General features: G+C 42.8%; 1 protein-coding gene across 4 annotated transcripts in view; it reads left to right on the forward strand.

Moving 5' to 3' along the window:
• The window catches only part of mthfd1a (methylenetetrahydrofolate dehydrogenase (NADP+ dependent) 1a, methenyltetrahydrofolate cyclohydrolase, formyltetrahydrofolate synthetase), a 79,237-nt gene extending 56,651 nt beyond the window's left edge, over positions 1-22,586 (forward strand). For all 4 annotated transcript variants that reach the window (XM_060916299.1, XM_060916298.1, XM_060916300.1 and 1 more), the window contains 7 exons: positions 2,911-2,952; positions 4,191-4,291; positions 4,518-4,695; positions 10,645-10,752; positions 10,924-11,058; positions 15,072-15,157; positions 16,843-22,586. In XM_060916299.1, the coding sequence (XP_060772282.1) occupies positions 2,911-2,952; positions 4,191-4,291; positions 4,518-4,695; positions 10,645-10,752; positions 10,924-11,058; positions 15,072-15,143 (636 nt within the window). In that variant the 3' untranslated portion in view covers positions 15,144-15,157; positions 16,843-22,586. The remainder of the gene's footprint in view (positions 1-2,910; positions 2,953-4,190; positions 4,292-4,517; positions 4,696-10,644; positions 10,753-10,923; positions 11,059-15,071; positions 15,158-16,842) is intronic.
• Positions 22,587-25,734: the final 3,148 nt, after the last annotated feature.

A 25,734-nucleotide genomic window follows, 5' to 3' on the forward strand; every position in this document is an offset into this window, starting at 1 on the left:
CAATTTTAGTCTCATTTGACCAGAGAATCTTCTTCTATGTGTTTGGGGAGTCTGCCACATGCTGTTGGGTAAACTCCAAATGTGTTTTCTTAAGCAATTACATTTTTTCTGGCCACTCTTCCATAAAGCCCTGCCCACTCCGTGGAGTGTATGGTTTAAAGCAGTCCTATGGACAGATACTCCCATCTCCGCTGTGGATCTTTGCAGCTCCTTCAGTGACTACGTTTACATGCACATCCAAATTGAGCTGCTGTGGTAATTGAGCTGAAGGTCCCAGCAGGGTGCCAGAGAAATCCAATCCTACATGCACACAATGAAATCGGGCTATTGTGTGAGGTGCATTGTGCACCCGAGCCACAGGTGGCGCAACACGCCCCATCGTGTTGGTACACTTCCGGTTGTCGTCATGAAGAAGAGCTATTCAAGAGTGTAAACAAAGTTATCAGTTCCGTGTTCTCCATTGCGCGTTTTTCTCCCGTCCATGAATTTTAATATATTCAACTCCTTAATCTGAATGAGCATGAACTCTGTCTCCTCATTGCTCCAGAAGTGCACGTTTCTGCTTGCCTGTGGCAGTGGGGGCGTGGTCAAGCGCCGGTCTGTGACAGGAGGGCGGAGCCAGGGAAGGTGAGTGGCAGAATCACTTCACCTGACGGTAATTAACCTGTGTTTGTGTGTCTTCCCAGTAACCGCGCCCTATTTAAGGAGGCAGAGGGAGAGCAGAGGGGAGAGCTCATCCCGGGACTAGAACACAGCGCGTGCGCGTGTTTTTCTCTCAAGAATAAAAGTAGGCTGTTAAACTGAAAAGTCTGACAATAAAAAGCCAATTAGTACCAGAAGCTTTGTCCTGCCGTCCTCTGTGCTCCACCCACACTTCAGAGAGCTCTACATCGCCATTTTCTCTTCTTCGTTTGTTCCTCCTGACCTCTTCTGCTGCTCGCTACTACTGTTGTCATGCCGACCGAGGCTGTTGTGTTTCCCGCTTGTGGTCACTCGTCACTTCCGGAAGTAGCTCGACAACTAGCTCGATAGGGTATACATGCACAAAGTAGCTCGGCAGAAATCGCATAAACTAGGTCGTGTAGCTCGATTCCGAGAAATCAAGTTCGGTTCAATTTCAGCCGAATTAAGGTGTATACATGGCATTTTGAACTTCGATTTCAGTCGAGCAACGGCAGAAATTCGATTCTCTCTATGTGCATGTAAACGTAGTGAGTGTTATCTTTGGTGTCTTTGTTGCATCTCTGATTAATGCCCTCCTTGCCCTGTCTGTGAGTTTTGGTGGGCGGGGCCTTCTCTTGTCAGGTTTGTAGTGGTGCCATGTTCTTTCCATTTTGCTATAATGGATTTAATGGAGCTCTGTGGGATATTCAAAGTTTGGGATATTTTTATAACCCAACCCTGATCTATACTTCTCCACAACTTTGTCTCTGACCTGTTTGGAGGCTCCTTGGTTTTCATGTTGCTTGCTTAGTCGTGTTGCAGAGTCAGGGTCCTTCCAGAACAGGTTGATTTATACAGACATCATGTGACAGATCATGTGACACTTTGATTGAAAACAGGTGGATCTTAATCAACTAATTATGTGACTTATGAAGTGAATTGGGGGCGGCACGGTGGTGTAGTGGTTAGCGCTGTCGCCTCACAGCAAGAAGGTCCGGGTTCGAGCCCCATGGCCGGCGAGGGCCTTTCTGTGCGGAGTTTGCATGTTCTCCCCGTGTCCGCGTGGGTTTCCTCCGGGTGCTCCGGTTTCCCCCACAGTCCAAAGACATGCAGGTTAGGTTAACTGGTGACTCTAAATTGAGCGTAGGTGTGAATGTGAGTGTGAATGGTTGTCTGTGTCTATGTGTCAGCCCTGTGATGACCTGGCGACTTGTCCAGGGTGAACCCCGCCTTTCGCCCGTAGTCAGCTGGGATAGGATCCAGCTCGCCTGCGACCCTGTAGAACAGGATAAAGCGGCTAGAGATAATGAGATGAGATGAAGTGAATTGGTTGGACCAGCTCTTATTTACGGGTTCCATATGAAAAGGGGTGAATACTTATGCACACACTAGATTTCTGGTTATTTTTTTCCATCTTAATTATTGTTTGTGTCTCAATAAAACAACAATTTTCACCTTTAAAGTTGTCGGCATGTTGCGTAAAAAATAAAATGGTGTTAACCCTCCAAAAATCCATTTTAATTCCAGCTTGGTATGCGACAAAATGGGACAAACACCAAGGGGGAGTAAAGAATGTGACCTTGCAGGATTTTTAACTCGCTCTCTTTATATTCACACACACACACTTTACATTCACATATAAACACAATATCACAGCTGGAGTTTAGTGTAAATAAATCAACAATACAACAAAACAACAGCATCATATTCTCACCATGCACTGTACGTGAGTCAAACATGAAAAAACAATCCTGATCTACTCGTTTGTTCCTCTCTGATGTCAACGTTTTACCATCTTTCATTGGCCATCAGCCTGAGAAACTGACGTCAAGATCAAGTTGAAGTGTTTTTCATCAGTTTCTGTTGTTGTTTATTCGATCATCTAACAGGTGACACTTGAAGAAAGGGGTTGAGGAGCGAGAACATGTCTTGAAGACGAGTACTGGATGTGATCAGGGAGCATTTTACTGCTTAGACTTTGTTGATTGAAATGTTAGTTTTGCACATGAGATGTTCGATATTTGGAACAACATGACTCTAAAACCCATGGAAGAAAGGTCATGAGGTCAGCATTAGTCAGCTTCAGCAGAGGCATGAGGTGTGACATTATATCACCTCCACGCTTTGGAGAGGAATTTATACCGCTTGTCCATCCCACACACTCCACACACACACACACACACACATTGAAATCAAGCTTGAGTGCATTGATAATACAAATGGTAGTATTTCTTTCTCATTTTTTAGATCTCAGGAGGCTTTCCTGTACCTGAACAGTCTTCAAAGCAGGTAAAACTTGGTCTCGTACTCTATCTCAAGGAAAGTTCACGATATTTATTTTTTATTGATTAAGGGCGTATTCACACCTACGTTGTTTGGTCCGGACCAAACGAACCAAATTTCCCTTGGTCCGGACCTTTTGGGTTGGTCTGAATACAAACCACCGAACTCTGGTCCGGACCAAACAAGCGGACCGAGACCCAGCTGCAAGGTCGGACTCGGTCCGGACCAAAGGAACCCTGGTGCGGATCTTTTGGAGGTGTGAAAGCAGACCAGACCTAATCTGACAGTTTTGCTTTTTTGTACCTCGGGAGCTTCCGTCGTTTGTCGAGCATTATGGGAAACAGAGTCTTGACACTCCACCGCAAAGTGCAAACACTGTTTCGGTTGTCAAGGGAACCTTACAACAGTCATTCAGTCATTCAGACCAGTGGTAGGCTAGACTACAGAGTACAAAAAATGAGTAGGGGGCAAACGTGGGCCGAGTAAGAAACGCGCACCCTTGTGGATATATGGATAAATGGATAAGTGGATAAATGCCGACGTGTTTGCTGTATTCAGTGAGAAAATGAAGGAGAAGGGGTTCACACGCTCCCCAGAACAATGTCGGCTAAAAGTGAAGAAACTCCGTCAGACCTACATTAAAATCAGGGACATTCTTTCAAAAAGTGGCGGTACTAGCGACGCAAAAAAGAAATTCATCTATTACGATGGATAAGGCGAATATCCCGACACATACCTCCTCCGTCTTGCGTGAAGAGCCAGAACTGTCACAACATGATGTGCGCTCATCAGCGCTATCCTCCATAGCCGCCTTGCCCTTTGTCGTCGTCGTTGATAAATTATTTGTACAACAGCATAGTAATCGCACAATTGTGAAAACAGTAAAAACTGGAAAAAACATATATAGCTTTGATGACATTAAAAAGAATAACAGCACGGAAAGCCTCCAGGACTACTTTTGAACTTAACGCTTTGTGCGCGTGTCGTCTCTGACCAATAGCTGAACGACCTCAGGGCGCGTGGCTTTGTTGACAGATTTTGGTCCGCTTACTAAAATGTACAGTGTGAAAGCGAACCGCACCAAAATGAAAAAATAAAAAAAAAACATTTGGTTCGGACCAAAGCAAGTGAACTATCGAACTATCCTGGTCTGAATACACCCTAAGGCTTTTCGATATTGCACTGGAAAAGTGTGGATCACAGGCTTGGCTGGTGTAAAATACTGGTTCTTCTGTGTGCTCTAGAACCTGGAGCTCCTGGAGAAAGGCTGTTTTCATCTGAAGAGGCAGTTGGAGATGTCCAGGGTCTATGGGATACCAGTTGTGGTGGCTGTAAACACGTTCAGGTCAGAAATTGTTGATTAATTCTCTCGAACAGCAGCTCTGATGGTTGTGCACTGGGACTTGTACAGCAGACACTCGAGATAAACTGATCGAATAACGTTTAATCGTCAACATGGTGACGTTTTCTTGTCCGGAAATGCTTGTCGAACGTTTCTGGAAGGAGTCTGGAGAGAGTCCTCGTCCTCCTGAAGCAGTATTGATGAAGCTCTCGTGCTGTCCTGTGTGTAGTGGTGACGCAGAGGCTGAGGTGGAGATGGTGTGCAATCAGGCCAGGAGGTTCGGAGCGGTCGAGGCTGTGCAGTGCAGCAGTTGGTCTGAAGGGGGCGCTGGAGCACTGGAGCTGGCACGCAGTGTTCAGAGAGCAGCCGAGATCCAGAGCACGCTCCACTTCCCCTATGAGCTGCAGGTACAGGGAGGGGTCTCGACTCTTTAACCCACTGACTCCAGGCTAAAGGTTCATGTGTTTTGTCTTCCTGCCACCACATACACATCACCCACACACACACACCCACACACACACACACTTTTGCTTGTTTGTTTTTTATTTGAAATCATCCTGTAATTAAAGGATTATCGCTTCTTTGTTTGTCTTGTTTTTTTCGCTTTACTGTAAATAAGTTTATAATCCACTGAAGGTTCTGTAACTTCTTTTATTCTTGTTTTAAGATTCAGATTATCTCATCTCATCTCATCTCATTATCTCTAGCCGCTTCATCCTGTTCTACAGGGTCGCAGGCGAGCTGGATCCTATCCCAGCTGACTACGGGCGAAAGGCGGGGTTCACCCTGGACAAGTCGCCAGGTCATCACAGGGCTGACACATAGACACAGACAACCATTCACACTCACATTCACACCTACGCTCAATTTAGAGTCACCAGTTAACCTAACCTGCATGTCTTTGGACTGTGGGGGAAACCGGAGCACCCGGAGGAAACCCACGCGGACACGGGGAGAACATGCAAACTCCACACAGAAAGGCCCTCGCCGGCCACAGGGCTCGAACCCGGACCTTCCTGCTGTGAGGCGACAGCGCTAACCACTACACCACCGTGCCGCCCTGATTCAGATTATCTTTTTAGCAAATGTGTTTTATTATAATTGTTTTCCCATCAATTACAAACAAGCAGGTAAACAAAATCCTCTCTTGCACATCAACAAAAACAACATAAATGTCTTGGTCATCACCTGACATGCGTAGAAGATCGCTCCGAGACTAACCCAGAATAAAAATCACAATAACGATAATAATTATAGTGGAAGTAGTTGCAAATTTTTTAAATATGCAAATGAGTGCATATTTTAATAAGCTACTTCTTCCCTTATATGTTTACGATGTTTGTAAAAGAGAAACTGAGAAACAAATTTCATGCATTAATGTATTTTTTTATGAATGAGAAACTGAAGCTGATCTTAAAAACATCAAATAAAAAACACGCATATTTGTAATAAAAATACGAAAAAAAGTTTGATTTTTATTAATTAATTGATTGGTTAATTTATAGCTTTTTTTTTTTAATTTATGGCCAGGTTTCAAATCCTGAGATACATATACATTATTATTTTTTTTTTATTAATGTTGATAATTAATTCATTGATGCTCAGAAGGTGTGGGACCAGGAGTAGGATGGTTGTCCTAGTCTGGTCACTGGGTTTGGATCATTTTTAGTCTCTAACCTTGGACCAATCCATGCTTTTTTCAAGACCTGGTATCTAAAAACGAACACTGCAAAAACTGTGACAACTCTCTTCCATTTGAACAACCACCAAGCAAATCAAAACCTACAGGTGTTACTAAATAACGAATCACTTCCACCAGAGAAATACCCTAAATATCTAACATACAAAACAGCTGGAAGATTCAGTACAGAAACTGGCAAAGAGAAACTCACTCATCAGGGACAGCATGGGGAGCATCCGAGAGTGTGCTAAGAACGTCAGCATTAGCATTATGCAGCAGTGTAGCTGAATATTGTGTCCCAGTATGGGCACAAAGCACCCATGCAAAAAAAGATTGACATCAAACTGAACGAAAGAATGCGAATAATATCTGGTGCCATCAAATCAACACCAGTAGAATGGCTACCAACAATGAGCAATATTGCTCCACCACATCTTCGCAGAGAAGAGATCACTCAGAAACAACACACAAAGTGATCATTTTCTTGCATCCTAGCAACCCTTCCACTGGCCCCTAGAGCCAGCACAAACCTTGTTAACCCAGGCGACGTTTGAGCCGGTACGATACAAGTTCCTTTCAGCCATAGTCATGAAACTGCTTGCAAGGGTTTTAAAGCACTGCTGGCTTTTGCAAGTTACTAGAACAATGGTGTAGCCCAGTGGCAAGGACGGGCCAAGACAAACTGGCATCAGTGTCTCCTGCAGTGGCTGACTGGGAGACAGATTTGTTTAACCCCACTCTTAAGTGATACCATAGGTCACCTTGCATGATGGCCATTGGCTCCCAAGGAGCTTCTTTGACAGGTCTTGTTTTTAGTCCTGCTGGGTGACATGCCACCCTCCTCACCAGTATACACTGGTGGGGGAGCCGGTTTAGATGCCGACCACCCATCTATGCGGTAGGTTGTACTGGGTTACAATGTTACCAGTAGCAAGGTCCCTGACCCGAGTTCCATAATGTGCCAAACTCATCTCATCTCATTATCTCTAGCCGCTTTATCCTGTTCTACAGGGTCACAGGCAAGCTGGAGCCTATCCCAGCTGACTACGGGCAAAAGGTGGGGTACACCCTGGACAAGTCGCCAGGTCATCACAGGGCTGACACATAGACACAGACAACCATTCACACTCACATTCACACCTACGGTCAATTTAGAGTCACCAGTTAACCTAACCTGCATGTCTTTGGACTATGGGGGAAACTGGAGCACCCGGAAGAAACCCACTCAGACATGGGGAGAACATGCAAACTCCGCACAGAAAGGCCCTCGCTGGCCACGGGGCTCGAACCTGGACCTTCTTGCTGTGAGGCGGCAGCGCCAACCACTACACCACCGTGCCACCCTAATGTGCCAAACTGCTCAAACAAATAATAGAAGTAGCACCTACCACCTCAAGATTCAAATCAAGAAAACCCTTCTATAAGACCAAGAAGGAAAACTTCAACATCAAAACTTCCTGGAGAAAGGAATGGAACCAAAATGTTCCCAGAGGTGGGGAACTAATAGAGGATCCCATCAATCCACTACCTGGCATCCTCAACCAAACTAGAAGACAGTGGACTCAACCAAACAGGCTTAGATCAAGACTTGCCAGAACAGCCACCAGTTTGCATCGTTGGGACTACATTGAGTCCCAAATGTGCCCTAAATGTCAGGAATCCCCACATGACACTTGACCACATAGTGTTACATTGCCCAGTAATAGCAGTGCCAGGCGGCTACATCATTATACATCAAGGCGGCGACACCTTTAACAACTGGTTTAGAGATGCTCATCTGGAGGTGTGCCACCATATGAAACTACTACTACATTAATTAATGAACAATTTGCTGTGTTTTCGTCTCATTATGTAATTATGTAGTTATGAGTAATTGCGTAATGAGGCATTTATCAATTATTCCCCAAAGGCTCAGTGAATCTTGATGAATAATAACTGAAACGAAGTCGAGGTTGAAGTTGAGGTTATTATTCACTGAGCCTGAGGTGGATAATTGTTTTAGTCTAAATACACAGGTGATTATTTTAAAAGCAATTTTTAATAATTTATTTCAGACTCCAAAAGCAGCATGTAAATGTAATAACTTTGCGGCGCAGACTTGTGTCACTGATCTACGCTGAGTCACATCAAATCCTTACATTTGCCCATGGGGCCCGGCCGGGCTCAGCCTTTGTTTTGAAATCGATAAAATAAATTGCAACTCCGGGTGGCACGGTGGTGTAGTGGTTAGCGCTGTCGCCTCACAGCAAGAAGGTCCGGGTTCGAGCCCCGTGGCCGGCGAGGGCCTTTCTGTGCGGAGTTTGCATGTTCTCCCCGTGTCCGCATGGGTTTCCTCTGGGTGCTCCGGTTTCCCCCACAGTCCAAAGACATGCAGGTTAGGTTAACTGGTGACTCTAAATTGAGCGTAGGTGTGAATGTGAGTGTGAATGGTTGTCTGTGTCTATGTGTCAGCCCTGTGATGACCTGGCGACTTGTCCAGGGTGAACCCCGCCTTTCGCCCGTAGTCAGCTGGGATAGGCTCCAGCTCGCCTGCGACCCTGTAGAAGGATAAAGCGGCTAGAGATAATGAGATGAGATGAGAAATTGCAACTCCACATTGCCTTTGAATAGTTTTAGACCAAACTTCTTTGCTGCATCTTTAATGCTTTTATTTTAGAAACAGCATTTTCTTTCATCATTTGTAATCCTTCCTCACTTACGGTGACGAAGTGATCGGACGCCTTTTTGCCGAGTCGCTCAAGGTGATTATCAAGAAATTGCTGGGTTTCACGTGACGTCACATCTGCCTCATTAGTTATTCAAAACTTTAGCTGGTGGTCTACCAAAACTGAGTTGACAAAGCGTTTGTACGGAGAAGGTTCATTGCTCGCATGAAAAATGCCGTACGCTTGCGTTGTTTTAGGTTGTTTGTAGCGAATCGATCAAACCGTGAAACTGATAAGTTTCTTCAGGGTTCACCGTGAACTAATAAACCATAGGATTTCACAAAAAGACGTGGAGAAAGGCGGCTTTTCAGTGAACCTCTGACTGAAATCGAAGGGAGCCGAGTCGAAGCGTGCTGGAGTTGGTGAAAGGTTTGTACAGTATTTCCCTCTCAGCTCTGTCCTTAGTGTTTTCCAAGTACTTTTCTTGCTATGTATCATTATTTTACGGTACTTTTTTTAGTCGCGAAGCGCTAAAGTCTCCAGCTGTTTCTTTGTTTACGCCTCACAAAGTCCATATGCATGAAGGTTGCGACAAAATTCTTCCCCAGCCGTACAGTTACAATGCGCCGTGATCACTTCTTCTCCGTCTTGTTTAACTAAGATCCAGGTCTTTAAAGGGGTTTCTGATTATCTTTGTGAATGATTTAGCTGAGAGATAAGAGCCAAGACAAGTGAGAATCAAGCCAACTGTTGTTTGTTTGCGGGTCGTTGTAAAGACGTGAATGAAAAGCTTAAAAAAAAACATACTGACACGGGCAAAAACAATACAGGATTCATTCGGCAGCGACTTGATCCCGAGGTCCTTTACCCAGCCATGTACAAAAAAGTTGTAAGCCTCCGTACTCTTCCATCTGTTTTGCGGTGTAGAAGGACGTCTGCAACACCAGATAGTTGGAGATGTCGGGGAACTCGACTGAAGGGTAGTTTTCGAGATTGTATGACAAATCCTTCTTTCCCAGACTGTAGGGGTCGATTCCATTGCACACAGCAATCTTCTGAAGATATCCAAAGCCAGCAGTGGTTTCTAGATTAAGAGCGTACTCTGATAACTTATCGCTAGCTGTTTGCACTACGGCAGCTGTTTAGACCACCAGCTATTTCACTGCCGGTAAAACCTCATCTCATCATCTCTAGCCGCTTTATCCTTCTACAGGGTCGCAGGCAAGCTGGAGCCTATCCCAGCTGACTACGGGCGAAAGGTGGGGTACACCCTGGACAAGTCGCCAGGTCATCACAGGGCTGACACATAGACACAGACAACCATTCACACTCACATTCACACCTACGCTCAATTTAGAGTCACCAGTTAACCTAACCTGCATGTCTTTGGACTGTGGGGGAAACCGGAGCACCCGGAGGAAACCCACGCGGACACGGGGAGAACATGCAAACTCCACACAGAAAGGCCCTCGCCGGCCCCGGGGCTCGAACCCAGGACCTTCTTGCTGTGAGGCGACAGCGCTAACCACTACACCACCATGCCGCCCCCGGTAAAACTTTCTGCTAAGAAAAGTCACAAGACTGAAACCCAGCAATAGTCTGAATTTCTCGACCAATCAGAATCAGCGTGCATGATTTTCTATAATCGCCTGCGTATTTTTCAGACTAATAAAAGAGATGTAGAAAAGTTTTAAAGGTCGCATCAACATTAGGAAGCAAAGAGGAACCTCCACTTCAGTGAGATAGATAGATAGATAGATAGATAGATAGATAGATAGATAGATAGATAGATAGATAGATAGATGTGAAAGGGTTATGAAGTGGGCAGCAGTGTGTTCTCGGTTCTCATCATCAGCCTCTGAGAAAGAGAGCAAAGTCAATTCTCACCTCTGATGCGGAGCTGTTTAATTATCAGCACTTATTTATAATATTAAAGACATAATCCTTACAGACACAGAGGAGACGACTGAAACACGTGTGTGTGTGTGTGTGTGTGTGTGTGTGTGTGTGTGTGTGTGGTTTGGTTTCAGATGCCTGTGATTGATAAAGTGAGAAAAGCAGTGCAGCAGATGTTTGGTGCTGAAGATGTGGAGCTGTCGGCCAAAGCTACAGCGAAACTTCGACTTTATAATAAGGAGGTGGAGTTTATTCCAAATATGAACATTAATTAACAACATTAGCATACATTAGCACGTAGGCTTATGCATCAGTACTGTACTTTCAACGATTTAGTCAGAAATGTCTACATTTTTATCATTTTTGTGGGTTTTTTTTCTCTTCTGCGTCTCGCATGCTTCTGATCCTCACAGCGTTTTGAACATTACCCAGTGTGCATCAGCGCGAGTCCCACATGCCTGAGTAATGATGCTGACCTGAAGGTGGTGCCGATTTCAGATATCCAGGCCTACACGGGAGCAGGATTTCTCTGCTTTGTGCCAGACATGGTGAGATTTACACCTTTTACAGCCTCTACTGAACTCATCACACGCTCACACTCATCACATCTGTGTCTCCGTATTTATAATAAGGGGGTGTGGCCTATCAGCCAGTTCTGGTGAAGGTGGTGAAAGAGGCGTGGCATCTGTTCTATTTATCAGCCCAGTTGAAAAAAGTGAAAGGCCACTGTTACTGTGGAGGAGGTGTGTCCTTTCCATTGTGCCTGTCAATCCCAGTAAAGGAGGCGTGGCCTCTTTTCTGTTCTGTATGTTATTTGCTGTGCATGACCTTTGGAGAAGGTGAAAGGGTGTGGCCTTTGTGACTGTCAGTGCCAGTCAAAGTTATGAAGGAGGCGTGGTTTTGTGTCTGTCATTCCCAGTAAAAAAAAGAGGCGTGGCCTTTGTAATGTTGTCAGAAATATGAAATAGGTGTGGCTTCTGTGATTGTCAGTGACGATGAAAGAGGTAAAGAAGGCGTGGCTTCTTTAATTGTCAGTTCTCTTAAAGGTGATGAAGGGGAGTGGCCTCTGTCATGTTTCAGTCAGTCCTAATGATAGTTGAAGGAGGTGTGGCCTCTGTGACTGCCAGACCCTGTGAAGAAGGCGGGGTCTCTGTTTTTGGAATTCTTGGTAACATAAAAGAGGTGTGGCCTATGTGCCTGTGAGTCACAATGAACAAGGTGAAAAGAGGTGTGGCCTTTATAACAAGAAAGCGGGCACAGATTCTGTGATTATCAATCCTCTTAAAGAAGGTGAAGGGGGTGTGGCCTATATTCAGATTTTGCTAGTCCCATTGGAAGATGTGTCCTTTGTTTCTAACGGTCACAGGCGTGTCCTTTGTGTGTCAGTCACAGTGAAGGAGGCGTGTCTTTTGTGTTTGTTGGTCTCAGTGGAGGCGTGTCCTTTGTGTTTGTTGGTCTCAGTGAAGGAGGTGTGTCCTTTGTGTGTTAGTCAGTCAAGAAGGCGTGTCCTTTGTGTCTGCCAGTCATAATGAAGGAGGCGTGTCATTTGTGTATGTTCGTCAGTGAAGGAGGCATGTCCTTTATGTCTGGAAGTCTCAGTGAAGGAGGCGTGTCATTTGTGTCTGTCAGTCTCAGTGAAGGAGGCGTGTCATTTGTGTGTGTTAGTCAGTGAAGGAGGCGTGTCCTTTGTGTTTGTTGGTCTCAGTGAAGGAGGCGTGTCCTTTATGTGTGTTAGTCAGTGAAGGAGGCGTGTTCTTTGTGTCTGCCAGTTATAATGAAGGAGGCGTGTCCTTTGTGTCTGTCAATCATAATGAAGGAGGCGTATCCTTTGTGTCTGTCAGTCTCAGTGAAGGAGGTGTGTCCTTTGTGTGTGTTAGTCAGTGAAGGAGGCGTGTCCTTTGTGTCTGCCAGTCATAATGAAGGAGGCGTGTCATTTGTGTCTGTCAATCATAATGAAGAAGGCGTATCCTTTGTGTCTGTCAGTCTCAGTGAAGGAGGTGTGTCCTTTGTGTGTGTTAGTCAGTGAAGGAGGCGTGTCCTTTGTGTCTGCCAGTCATAATGAAGGAGGCGTGTCATTTGTGTATGTTCGTCAGTGAAGGAGGCATGTCCTTTATGTCTGTCAGTCTCAGTGAAGGAGGCGTGTCATTTGTGTGTGTTCATCAGTGAAGGAGGCGTGTCCTTGGTGTCTGTTAAGTCATAGTGAAGGAGGCGTGTCATTTGTGTTTGTCAGTCACAGTGAAGGAGGTGTGTCCTTTATGTGTGTTAGTCAGTGAAGGAGGCGTGTCCTTGGTGTCTGCCAGTTATAATGAAGGAGGCGTGTCCTTTGTGTCTGTCAGTCATCATGAAAGAGGCATATCCTTTGTGTCTGTCAGTCTCAGTGAAGGAGGTGTGTCCTTTGTGTGTGTTAATCAGTGAAGGAGGCGTGTCCTTTGTATCTGCCAGTCATAATGAAGGAGGCGTGTCATTTGTGTATGTTCGTCAGTGAAGGAGGCATGTCCTTTATGTCTGTCAGTCTCAGTGAAGGAGGTGTGTCATTTGTGTGTGTTCGTCAGTGAAGGAGGCGTGTCCTTGGTGTCTGTTAGTCACAGTGAAGGAGGCGTGTCATTTGTGTTTGTCAGTCACAGTGAAGGAGGCGCATCCTTTGTGTTTGTTGGTCACAGTGAAGGAGGCGTGTCCTTTGTGTCTGCCAGTCATAATGAAGGAGGCATGTCCTTTGTGTTTGTTGGTCATAGTGAAAAAGGCGTGTCTTTTCTGTTACTCAGTGAAGGAAGTATGGCTATGCTTGTCAGTGCCAGTGAAAAAAGTTGAAGAAGGCGTGGCCTGTGAGCCTGTGAGTCATCATGTAGGAGGTGAAAGTGGGTGTGGCCTTTGGGACTTTCAGGAAAGCTGGTATATCCCTATCACTCCCTATAAAGGAGATGAAGGACAAAGGAGGCGGGGCCTCTGTTCTTGTCAGCCGCAGAGGCAGAGGCGTGGCCTCTCTGCATGTCTATACCTTTTTGTTATAATCTTGTCATGAAAGTGGCTGAAATTTCGAGCCGTGTGTAGTTGTGTAATATCAGACTTGTTAATTTTCAGTGGACTTTTCTAGAAAACATTTCCGGGGACATGTTCATGAAAATAAAAGGTTTCTTGTCAGTAAAATCCTGAATGCACTAGTCCAACCCTCTGGAAGGCATCACTCACACTGTCGGTGGGGATGAGTCAACGCCGCTGATGAGTCTGAGAGAATGAGCCTCACACCGGTCACACATGGAGCGGATATTTTTATCCAGACGTGTTGCTAGGTTGCAAGTCTACGCAGAGCTTGAGAACCTCAACGAGTGCCAACACTGATCCAAGTGACCTGAGCACATTCGGAGGATTTATACATCAGGATTGGGTTTTTTTTTTTAGTTTTTTTTAGCAGTTTTACTGTGTTTTCATCTCCTCCTGCGTGGGTTAAATATAAACGTGTGGTAATGTCAAGATTAGAACAGATGGTGCTATTAATTTCACGTGGCAGATTTTTCTCACGCTAAAGACAGGAAGGATTTTTTAGGCTAATTATTTAAAGAACTTATTTGAATTTGCTACTGCAGGTAACACTGAGTTGAAAAAAGGATGGTGTTATAAAACCTATATGAGACTCTTCATAGCTGATAAGCCTAGATATCTGTTTATATTGTGGAAGTGTCCACTGGTTTTGCTTTTACATTTTTATTTTCAGTTCTATGTCAAGTCTATGTCAAGACATAACACCACCAAGTGACATAGATTTTAATGTCTATGTCATGTGACGTAGATTTTGTGGTATGATAGGACATTTCCTACATTGTTCATACTGTAATAAATTATTTACATATAGCTATGTGATAAGCTTGTGTCATGACAGTTATGTATTTCTATGTCATGTGACATAGATATTGTTGACGTTATGATTAACTCTTCCCAGAATGCTTAGATAACACTATAACAGCACAATTATATATATATGTTCTCTGACATCAAAAATACTCTATACGTTTCCTATTTCTGCTCATAAGCACTTTGTGAATACCTATGTCATTGATATGACACTCTATTGACACAGAATATTTTTCCTTGGGCCTTCAAATAAGTTTGGTTTGACAGCATGCTCTCATAATTGCAATTTGTGTTATGATTTAACTTAAGGGTCATGGTCATAGGGCTGCATAACACGTACATAAGCCCTTCGTGACAACTGATGTAACACTGATGTAATTTTGTTTTTCAATAGATTTTCTTTGAATTAGTTAGAGTTGGTTTTAATTTGATATTTAAAGCAACGTTATTACCATCATGTGACTCTGTAGAAAGAAAAAAAAGCTATGACGGATACAAGTGGCATCTAGGTGTTATAACAGCCTTATGTCAATTTGATTTAAAAAAAAAAGCTTTCATGACAGCTGACACGTTTATGAGTATTTATGTAGGTTGATATCAATTGTCATGAAAAGCTTATGGAGGCTTCATGTCGACCTTATGAACACTATAAGTCAACTCTGACCCGGGTTTTTTTGTTTGTTTGTTTGTTTGTTTTTTGTGAACTCTATTACAGAAAAACTGTTGTGAAGATCCAACATGGCCACGTTTGCTTGTCGACAGTCATCTCCAGAGTAACAGGAAGTAGATCCTGTGTTTTTGGTAAGTTTATTACTGTAAATGTTTATTTATTTATTTATTTTTGCTCTGGATTCTGTTGTACTTCTTAAAAAACAGGTTCTTCATCAGGCTCTTCATATACTTAAAGCTTCTTAGATTCATAAAGATTCCTAGTTTGGATCGTGTTCTTAAGAGCTCTCACAGAAGGACCAGTAAACCCTTCATGACTCTTCATGACCATTCATACACACCTTCATACATCCCCGATTCCAAAAAAGTTGGGACAAAGTACAAATTGTAAATAAAAACGGAATGCAATAATTTACAAATCTCAAAAACTGATATTGTATTCACAAAAGAACATAGACAACATATCAAATGTCGAAAGTGAGACATTTTGAAATTTCATGACAAATATTGGCTCATTTGAAATTTCATGACAGCAACACATCTCAAAAAAGTTGGGACAGGGGCAATAAGAGGCTGGAAAAGTTAAAGGTACAAAAAAGGAACAGCTGGAGGACCAAATTGCAACTCATTAGGTCAATTGGCAATAGGTCATTAACATGACTGGGTATAAAAAGAGCATCTTGGAGTGGCAGCGGCTCTCAGAAGTAAAGATGGGAAGAGGATCACCAATCCCCCTAATTCTGCGCCGACAAATAGTGGAGCAATATCAGAAAGGAGTTCGACAGTGTAAAATTGCAAAGAGTTTGAACATATCATCATCTACAATGCATAATATCATCAAAAGATTCAGAGAATCTGGAAGAATCTCTGTGCGTAAGGGTCAAGGCCGGAAAACCATACTGGGTGCCCGTGATCTTCGGGCCCTTAGACGGCACTGCATCACATGCAGGCATGCTTCTGTATTGGAAATCACAAAATGGGCTCAGGAATATTTCCAGAGAACATTATCTGTGAACACAATTCACCGTGCCAGCCGTACCATCATTGTGATCAACTGAATGCCCCTCCCTGACCCTTCCCTGACCCCACCCCTTCCAAGCATGTATTAGAAGGTACAGTGACGGTCAGATGTCTGTAGCGTACTTCTTCTAATACTTACATTCACTCTCTCTTGCTTTAAATAATATCTATGATCCTCCATTTTGTGAAATTTGGGTTTTCAAACTTGTTCACCAGCACCAACAAACACTGATTCCTCTTCTTCATCTTCCTTCTCGTGGTTCCTTCCAGATTCATGCTGCTGCTTGTAAAAGTGTGAAAGGATTTGTCTGGAGGTTTGTTCTTTCTGGGTTACTGTAGCGCCATGTCATGGCGGCTCTGTGGAAGCAGAGCCACGCCCTATGAAGATATACAGTAAAGGGCTCATTCGAAGCTTATGAGGACACAATGATTTATAGTTACAGCTGATTATACACTAACAAAGCCATGCTTATGAGTACTAAAGATTTAGCAAGAACATCATAAACCCTTCATTACAATTAATATAAAACCTCTGACACGTTCATACAGGCTTCCAGTTAAGTGCCAACTCTTCACTCGGAGTCAAAGGTTTAATTTGGAAAACTCTCTGCTGTAGGGTCTTTTAATGGATGACCAAATAACCTTCAGAGGTTCTAGATTTGACACTTTTTCTAAACATGGACACTTAGGATGGTAAATGATGGTTAAAAAATCAATACAGATAGAACTCATGATTATGGTGAACTGGAGAAGTTTTTTTTTTTTTAATCCATTACTGGATTTATTTTCCATTTCAGGTTGAAGTTCCATCCATCATTGTGGAAAAGGAGGTCATGTTAAGAGAAGCTTCAGAAAATTGCCTTTTGTCTTTTTGCTCCTACACGTTCTCCGACCTGTCCATCAGGAGAAGCAGCTGCAGCTTGAAGTGTCTGTGTGTGTGTGGATTATTAATATCGCTAAAGCACAGTGAGCACATCCTGCTGTGATTTATGCACCAAATACTACAGCTGATTTTACTATCACACCAACTGAGATGTATTTTATTTATTTATCAGTCAGGATTGGTCTATTTTCAGAAGTGATTAACGTCAGTCAAATTTTGTTAATTTGCCTTACATTATGTTCACAACAAACACAGCGAGAGCATCAAAATTCACTCTGGTTTCTCTAACAACGACATGGATGCTCTGTGATGGAAATGAAACAGGCGGCTACGGTTTGGTTCAGAACGCTTCGTCTCGCAAACTTTATTTAAAAGAGCCGCAATGCAAAACACATGTCAACTGGTGTCTTATATCTTCACCAATTATTTTTTAAATTAGTTTTATTAAGAAAACTATAATGCCTTGGTCTCACAGAGCCGGAATCATTTCACGGAAGACGCCAGTAGACGATTTTGAGCCTTCCGGGGATCAAGTGGGACACATTCTGGGCCCTTCCATTGGAACATGTGAGAGTCGGAGTGCTATCTTGACAACTGGTAGGGTGTGGCTTCCATCCCCAGAAAGTTTGGTCATGTTGGATGAATTCATCCGTTGCAACCGTGAAGGCATCTGTAAGCATCCTTGAGACGTCCAGTGGTTACCGTAGCCTTTGACAACCATTGAGCTCAAAATGTTCACAGAACAACATTCAGCAGAAAGTGAAAAGTTTGCCTAGCGGGCATGGCTTATTTCATCTTGCCGTGGCTAAGCTGTACTGCAGCCGTGAAAACCGTACATACTGCCGTCATTGCTGTAAGGCCATATGTCACTATACATCGCTATACATTATCTGTTGTTGCTGCTGGTGCTTCTGGCGTCTACGATGGCTTCATTTGCATATTTACTCCACCCAAATGTATGTGACAGATCACCCCTGAAATCTGCGGGAATGGCCATGGTAGCCCCAGCCACGGTTCTCATGAATCAACCGGCTATGTGTGGCCTTAACGTTAGGGAGACTTTTTGTTTTTACTTGTTTTTTTTTTCTCTTGTTGATAGATAGATAGATAGATAGATAGATAGATAGATAGATAGATAGATAGATAGATAGATAGATAGATAGGAAAAAGTGACTGCTTTCATTTTAACATATCCAATGTAGTGGAATTCTGAGTCCTAAAACTAGCCAAAAAAATACACTTACACATAAGAAGTTACCTTTAAAGCACTTTCATTGCACAAAATAATAACAATAATAATGCCGGCACTTGATTGTTTCCGGAAAGCACTAAAATTCTCAACAGATAGCACTGGTTTTAAACAATCTATACCCTAGGTCACAACCGGACGTACGATTTTTTGGCCGTGCGATTTTTGGCGTTTCCCAAATCACTGCATTTTTTTTGTTCGTGGAGAAAGACGCATGTTGGCCGTAAGTTTGTCTTGCAACCTCAAAAAAACGTAAGCGCCTGTAGAGTATGTTTGACATGACAAAGAGCCTCTGCGGCCGGTCTACGGCTTGAAAATCAGCACATGACACGCGCCCTCCGTGCGTTTCTTGCGTTTTTTGCACGTAGACCAGCCGTAGGAGCACGTACGGCCGGTTATGACCGAGGCTTATCCAGGTCCAAGGTCCCCCCACCCCCCTCCAGAACCGCCCCAAAAACAAAATGGCAGCCCCTTTTAAAATCAATGTAAAAGGACTTTTCTTTGTTTGAACACACATTTCTGAATGGTTTCCCAGTGCAGGCTTCCCGTTGGCTAAGGAACACATTCCACACTCTGCTACGTTTGACACAAAGCTCGTAACTTTCCACGAAATGTATGGGGTGCCAAGTGTCACCGGGCCCATTTCGTGGACGAAATGCATTTTGTCAATCACGGAATGCATTCCCTATATCACGAAATTCATGGTGTCAATCACGACATATATTTCGTCCACAGAATGCATTCTGTACATCACAACACGTATTTCGTCCACGGAATGCATTTCGTCCATCACAGAATGCATTTCGTCATCACAAAATGCATTTCGTCCCATGAAATGCAGTTCGTCCATCACAGAATGCAGTTCGTCAGACGAAATGCATTTTGTGATGGACGAAATGCATTCTGTGATTGACGAAATTCATTTCGTGATGCATCATATGCATTCCGTGGATGAAATACATGTTGTGATGTACAGAATGCATTCTGTGGACGAAATATATGTCGTGATTGACACCATGAATTTCGTGATATAGGGAATGCATTTCGTGATTTCACACACACGAAATGACATACTGTCTTCATCATTTCGTGGACACAATGAAAATTGATGTGTGCATTTCGTGGATGAAAGGCATCACGGTGTTTTATAATTTCGTCTTCATTTTCTCCATTTCGTCGGACGAAATGTAGTCTGGTTAACACCAGACCATATCACAAGTGAAATATGATCTGGAATCCGCCTATTGAATTTCTCGTAGGGGAGGTGTGGTTTACGATTGTCAACGGCCGTTTATTGGACGTTGTGAATGTCTATCATTTGGCGTATACGTAGCCCATGGCCAATCATGGCAGTTGTACCCGGTGACGTAGTTAGAGCGACGAAGAAGACGAGGCCAAGAAGAGAAGGAAAGAAAAAGAGAAGGCAAGACTGTAACGCCAAACGCTGTTCTTTTTTTAAAACAAACTTTCGCTCTAAACTATTCAGAACAGTGTCTAAAGCTTGATCGAAAGTTTAGTTCGTATCGCTCGCCGCCATGTTAAATGTGATCCGTAAACAGTCCCAAATAAACTACAAGCTTCCGTTTGTCGAGTAGTATGCGTCACCGTCTTTCCACCCCTCCCCACTCTCTGATTGGCTCCCTAACTCAGGCGAGCCTTTAGACCATAGTTTCCATGCTGTCTTTTCAGATCGGAACGATTGTGCAAAGCAGCATGGGATTTCCCAGGCTAGACGAAATGCATTTCGTCCACGAAATGGGCCCGGTCACACTTGGCACCCCATAGAAATGACACCTCCAGCTTTAGCTACACACCAGGAGTGTGTTTAGTGCTTCCACAATGATTACATTCGGTGGTAAAGGAAACATAATCGTCGTTATTACGCACAAGGACTCATAAATTGTTTCTAGGCTCAGTGAATGACCGAAAAACCCTTAAGTCGCGTATCATAAATTCAGGTTAAGGAATACAATATACGGTAATTTCTCAGCAACCTTAGTGATCTTCGTAGTTGGTTAATGAATCTTTGTGGCTAAGAAAAAGACATTCCGCAGTTTGACGTGTAAACCTGTAACCCCGGCTCAAAGACAACCAAGGCCTCAGATACACGAATCTAGATGCAGTTTGAAGCTCAATGGCAAACAAAACAGGAATCTCATAACACCTCATCGCGTTCATTCAAGTCACACAAATGTAAATATCCAACACTCTGTTGCATGCCCTGGTGCTTTTTCACAAAATATACGATTTATCAGTTTCTCCTCCATGGGAGGCGACTTAGGAACGGTTTGAACGAGACCAAAATCTACACGGCTGCGTTCTCTGAGAATCTTTAGCGCAGAGCACTTCTCAATTCTGATTGGTTGACGCCGAATCACCTCACAGCTCATTACCATAAAGTTGCCTGGACTTCAGCTTTATTCTGATGACCCAGAGCCCAAGACACTCCGCCAGCGATCTCACTGTGTTTGGTGTGAACGTAGGGTAAGATCTACTTTCCACCAAGTGAAGTGGTGAGAAAAAGATTTCCACCCAAATGTACTGTATACGTTTCATGATGACACACATTTCTCCACCCTAAGCCCTGTTCCTTCAGATTTGCAAAGAGTCAGACGCTTTAAAGATGATTTATTGATACAAGTCTAATTTCACTGATAAAAGAAATAAAAAAGCGACCTCGATTATAAAATTATATTTGTATTTCGAACACCATGTACTTTTGAACACAGCTGATTTACCGGTATAGCCTACGAAATATTTACATACGTCCCGTGTATTGTGTATATAGAGAGGATATTACACGGTGGTGAGATGATATGAAGTTTATCTTCGAGTGTTGAATGTATATATCATAAGTGAGAGAAGCGCCACTGTGTAATGTTTTTTATATTATATTATATGATATGGACCCATCCACAAAAATTAAAAAAATACGCAAGCTAGTGAAAAGAATTTTAATTTTGAACCGGTTCGCCGTTTTGACAATACAGCGGGAAAACACTGGACGTGACATCATTGGAGTGAAATATCACGAATTATTATCCATACAGGACACTTTTTCAATGGAATAAAAACATGTGTTCTGTTCCCTTCTAGCGGGTTTCATTCATTTGGTTCGATAGCATGCAATATTGTTAGCATATTGCTTATCCTATACAGTACGTCACTCTACCCAATGCAGAATGAGCGCTGAATATGGTTTACGATATTGTATGGTTGTCAAGACAACACAACATCATACATCGGAGATGTAAAACTTCCGCGCTAGCGAGTGAGCAACTGTGACAATTTGTAAACAAACATGGCAGCCAGGTTTGCTTTGTGACAAAATACAGAAGATTTTGAAAGAATTTTGAAAGAGAAAGATGCATTGAACACCTGAAAGGAATGTGTATGGATAATAATAATAATAATAATAATAATATTTGTTGTTTTTTTCGTGGTCTATCAGATATTTTCCATTCAGCTACTCGTCTTTGACTCGTTCAGTATCATGCTAGCTGAATGGAATATATCTGATATACCACTCAGCGCCAGCCAATATTATTTAAATATGTCACTCAGAGCCGCGATGTGTTTCATTTGAAAAATGCGAGTCAGTGTGTGATTTTCTTTCTATTATATCGACACGTTCACAAACAAAAAATACCCAAATTTATCAAAACAACTCACTCATTGATTTCCTTACGAGTGACATATCGAGATTTATGTCATGGTTTTGGTTCTCCATGTCCCGGATGGAGCTCGGATGAAAACATATATACGACGTCATGAAGCTTTTGAGTCCTCAATCCTGATTGGTCAGAAGGTGTTGATTCATTTTCAATCGCTGTAGGTTTATATGAATGTGTTTATTCTCGTTTCGATAGTAACAGCTCATTCACAGGGGCTTGTACTGTACACTCCACATGAACATCACGGACATGGAGAAGTTTTCTTAAAATCGGATGTTTATTTATCATCAATTGAAGGAGTCTCCAGTGTCAGCGCTTTCTAAACGACAACTGAGTTCGCGCATTTTGCGGTTTCTCAGTCACATGACAAGCTACTTTTTTTGTGTTTTTGTTTTTTTTTTTGTCTGAAAGGAAGTGAGGGGAAAAGAGAGGCTGGGGAGGAGACGCTGTTTATAGCTGCTATAATGTGAGTGAAAACCGAAATGACGTGTAACTTTAACTTAAAGGTAACTATAAATGGTTAAAAAGTATGACGTGTTCTTTAATCAATAAAATATGATTGTAGGAAGAAAATAAAACACTTTCAGAAACAGTGTCTGAAAATAGACACCTTTTTGGGCAAAATACTGCTTTAATTAATTTTCCTGGTTATACAGTATATATTATTAATGAATTAATATTGTATTGAGTTTCTGCATTCTGAGATCACTAATAAATTATTTTATACTGCAGTAATTACAGTGCAGTCCTGTGATTTATTTTAACACCGTCAATTTGGCTGTCTTGAACATTTTTTCCAGCACTGAGCAAAAGTTTCGACTGTTTGGGTTTTTTTTCCCCTCTGCATTGGAGCTTCTATACGTCTCTGGGTTTTCATGTCATTAGCAATTTGGACTCAGGCTTTGAGGCTAAAATTGTACCTGGTGCTTGTTTTAATCAATGCAGATGTCTCATTCATCTCATCTCATTATCTGTAGCCGCTTTATCCTGTTCTACAGGGTCGCAGGCGAGCTGGATCCTATCCCAGCTGACTACGGGCGAAAGGCGGGGTACACCCTGGACAAGTCGCCAGGTCATCACAGGGCTGACACATAGACACAGACAACCATTCACACTCACATTCACACCTACGGTCAATTTAGGGTCACCAGTTAACCTAACCTGCATGTCTTTGGACTGTGGGGGAAACCGGAGCACCCGGAGGAAACCCACGCGGACACGGGGAGAACATGCAAACTCCACACAGAAAGGCCCTCGCCGGCCACGGGGCTCGAACCCGGACCTTCTTGCTGTGAGGCGACAGCGCTAACCACTACACCACCAATTCATTGACATGATTCATTTATTTTCGAATGATTCTTAAACATGATTCATTAATTTACATATGATTTTTAAACTTGATTCCTTTTCACGTTATTCTTAGACATGATTCTTTTATCTACTCATGTGATTCTTAAACATGGTTCACTCATTTACACAAGTGATTCTTAAATATGATTCACTCATTTACACATCTGATTCTTAAATATGATTCACTCATTTACACGTGAGTCTTAAATATGATTCACTCATTTACGCATGTGAGTCTTAAACATGATTCACTCATTTACACGTGAGTCTTAAACATGATTCACTCATTTACACATGTGAGTCTTAAACATGATTCACTCATTTACACATGTGATTCTTAAACATGGTTCACTCATTTACACATCTGATTCTTAAACATGATTCACTCGTTTCCACATGTGATTCTTAAACATGATTCACTCATTTCCACATCTGATACTTAAACATGATTCACTCATTTCCACATCTGATTCTTAAACATTATGCACTCGTTTATACATGATTCTTAAACATGATTCACTCGTTTCCACGTGATTGCTAAGCATGATTAATTTATTTACACATGTCCTTCAACATGATTCACTCATTTACACATGTGATTTCTATCCATTCATTATCTGTAGCCGCTTTATCCTGTTCTACAGGGTCGCAGGCGAGCTGGAGCCTATCCCAGCTGACTACGGGCGAAAGGCGGGGTTCACCCTGGACAAGTCGCCAGGTCATCACAGGGCTGACACATAGACACAGACAACCATTCACACTCACATTCACACCTACGCTCAATTTAGAGTCACCAGTTAACCTAACCTGCATGTCTTTGGACTGTGGGGGAAACCGGAGCACCCGGAGGAAACCCACGCGGACACGGGGAGAACATGCAAACTCCGCACAGAAAGGCCCTCACCGTCCACTGGGCTCGAACCCAGAACCTTCTTGCTGTGAGGCGACAGTGCTAACCACTACACCACCGTGCCGCCCATGTGATTTGTAAGCATGATTAATTTATTTACACATGTCCTTCAACATGATTCATGTTTTACACCTGTGATTCTTAACATGGTGGCACGGTGGTGTAGTGGCTAGCACTGTTGCCTCACAGCAAGAAGGTTCTGGGTTCGAACCCAGTAGCTGCCAGGGGCCTTTTTGTGTGGGTTTGTATGTAAATACAGTCATTTTCTTTAAAGCCAAACTTAATATGTTTTGTTCTTGTTGATGTATTGACATTACGATTTAGTCGTGATGTCAGCAGCAGCGCTGCTATATAAGCCATTTGGATGATGTCATCAGGAACTGTCAGTCAGGCGGTTGTTATGGCAACTGATGAGCGCATGGTCCAAACAGAGCCCCTCTTTCTCTCTCTCTTTCTCTCTCTTTCTCTCACACACAGACACACATACATGCACATGCACTCACACATCGGGCTCCATCAGCACACACTCCAGTACGCAGGTAGGTGATGGTGATGCTCGTGGGGTTTAATGCTTTTTATTATATTCATAAAATACAGCCGGAGTTTTAACACGTTTCAGAAAATAAAACAGTAAAATCTGATACTCTGTGACATGCAAACTACAAATGTGCACAAAATACAGCCTGGAAAGTTTATTCTGCAGGATGGCTGTGTGTCCTGTGCACATTTTTTTCTTCATTAAAAAATAGTCATGTGAAGTAATGTGAAATAAAGTGCTCCAGGTGATGATGATGATGATGATTAAATTCGGGTCAGATTTGTAACACAGTAAAACATTTGCATTTTTTTGTTTCTTTAAAAAAAAACTTTCTTTGAACTTCTTATAAAACTGTTTTGGGGCTGGGGTTACTATGATGATAACTTTTCACAACGGGACCTGTGTACTCAGCTAGCTAGCTAATTTAATTGAAAATGCAGTTCCTCAAGGGTTCTTTGGATGTTAAATGGTTTTAGCTTTCGAATATGATCCTACTACATTTTCTAAGGGCTTGTCGAGACATATATGGATTTTTTTAAATAAATAAATTATTTATTTGATTTTTTTTCCTGCAATTTTTTCTCTCTCTTTTGGCCTCCAGCTCACATGAACACAGTTTTCCACTCACTGAAAATGAAGCTTTTCAAAAAGCAAGCGCTTTATTCGCAAACTCACGTTTTCGTGTTCATTTTTGAAAACACGTCACAGTATGAACGTGTGCATGCCCGTTGTATGCATTTTGCACGTGTTATGAACATGATATGGCCTCGTTTATCACTTGCTGCTGACCAGGTTTTGTGCTCTGTAACATGTCAGAGTTCTTTTAGGGTGTTTTCACACCTGGTCCCCTTTAAAGGAACCAGACTCAGTTCCCTTTAAGTGGACCAAAAAGTGAACCAACAGAAAAAGAACTCAGTTCTTTTTGTGTTCACACTGTGAATTTATTACAAAGAGGACTGGGTTCTCTTTCTGGTCCAGTTAAGCTTTGATGGGGCCTCAGTCCTCTTTCTGTTCACACCAGGTCCTCTAGAACCCTCAGACCCCCAGTGCATGGAATTCTGGGTAATTTTCTCTTGAATCAAAAT

This window comes from Neoarius graeffei, chromosome 3 (genome assembly GCF_027579695.1).
Source record: "Neoarius graeffei isolate fNeoGra1 chromosome 3, fNeoGra1.pri, whole genome shotgun sequence".
Taxonomy (NCBI): Eukaryota; Metazoa; Chordata; class Actinopteri; order Siluriformes; family Ariidae; genus Neoarius; species Neoarius graeffei.